Consider the following 1,136-nt stretch of genomic DNA (forward strand, 5'->3'; position numbering starts at 1 on the left):
GTTTGAATTTTAATGCCACAGAATGGGTACAAATTAAGAAAATAGGTATGTTTATGTATACAGAGCTGGAGTCACGACTAGATGTTCCATGACAAAAACCACAGCCAGGCCCCCTAAGACCAATTTCCAAAATGCAGACTTAATACCAAGACCCAGGCCTGCAGGTCCAAGACCCAAATTGTCCATTTTAATGAACTTAACTGAATTTATTGCACCATTAGTTTCTAACACTGGACTACTTTGTATACTATTTTCAGAGCCATTGAATTCTAGCAAATACTTTATTATACCATGCTGATCTGTGGTAAAGGTAGAAATAATTACTCAATGAAAATACACTGTAGTTTTTCCTGTGACTGGTAAATAAGCTTTGTCTCAATGTTTGTTTGCCACCACTTAAATAATTACTTTGCAATCTTGCGTGCATCATGAGGGTGCAATATGGCTGCCATGTCAGGATCCACCTCCTTCAACAGCCTGTGACGCTCAGGACCACCCAGTTTCTCAAGCTCTGCCTTTGATTCAGAAGCCACGCCCTTTTCTGACTCCGTGTCACTCCCCTGCTGTAGGTCAGACAGAGGAGGACTCGATTAGAATAGATCTGCCAACAGACAGCATAGAAAACCTTTTAATATTACTCAGACTTACTAGCGCCGTTTCAAAATGTAGTGAGCTGCCACACTGCCAACTGCCTTTTAAGGCAGCATTCAAAACATCACAGAATGTCATAAGAGACCGATTTAGAAAGCTTGACATAGGCAGCAACCCTGTGTGCCACACAAAGACTTGCAATTGGTTTCAATGGTTTTCAATTAGCATGTTGCTAAGCTAACAGTATGATATTTTAATAAAGAGTACTCACAAAACTTTTTGATCAATACCATACAAATGCATTCTGGGATTGTCTTCTCTCTTACGTTATCTTAAAAGGCAAAATAATTAGGATTCCTACCTTATGAAACAGGCTTCCTGATAAAGGCACACATATGGCATGAAACAGAAATGTACCATTTCTATTTAAATGAATGTTATTGATCTTATTGTGAATGATTCAATGGATGAATGTGTCATATTTAATCAAAATATATAAAAATTTGTAGGGATGCACCGATATGAAAATTTTGGCCGATACCGAT

The 1,136-nt window shown here is 38.2% G+C and overlaps 1 protein-coding gene across 1 annotated transcript in view; it reads right to left on the bottom strand.

Annotated features, from left to right (window-relative positions):
* The window catches only part of LOC107576884 (tRNA dimethylallyltransferase, mitochondrial-like), a gene marked incomplete at its 3' end in the record, with an annotated part of 14,633 nt that extends 13,745 nt beyond the window's left edge, over positions 1 to 888 (bottom strand). Inside the window, exons 1-2 of the mRNA XM_016263004.1 lie at positions 649 to 888; positions 409 to 563 (exon numbers count right to left, since the gene is read on the bottom strand). Of these exons, the coding sequence (XP_016118490.1) occupies positions 409 to 563; positions 649 to 756 (263 nt within the window). The remainder of the gene's footprint in view (positions 1 to 408; positions 564 to 648) is intronic.
* Positions 889 to 1,136: the final 248 nt, after the last annotated feature.

The sequence above is a fragment of the Sinocyclocheilus grahami genome, unplaced genomic scaffold (genome assembly GCF_001515645.1).
Source record: "Sinocyclocheilus grahami isolate Dianchi unplaced genomic scaffold, SAMN03320097.WGS_v1.1 scaffold4539.1, whole genome shotgun sequence".
Taxonomy (NCBI): domain Eukaryota; kingdom Metazoa; phylum Chordata; class Actinopteri; order Cypriniformes; family Cyprinidae; genus Sinocyclocheilus; species Sinocyclocheilus grahami.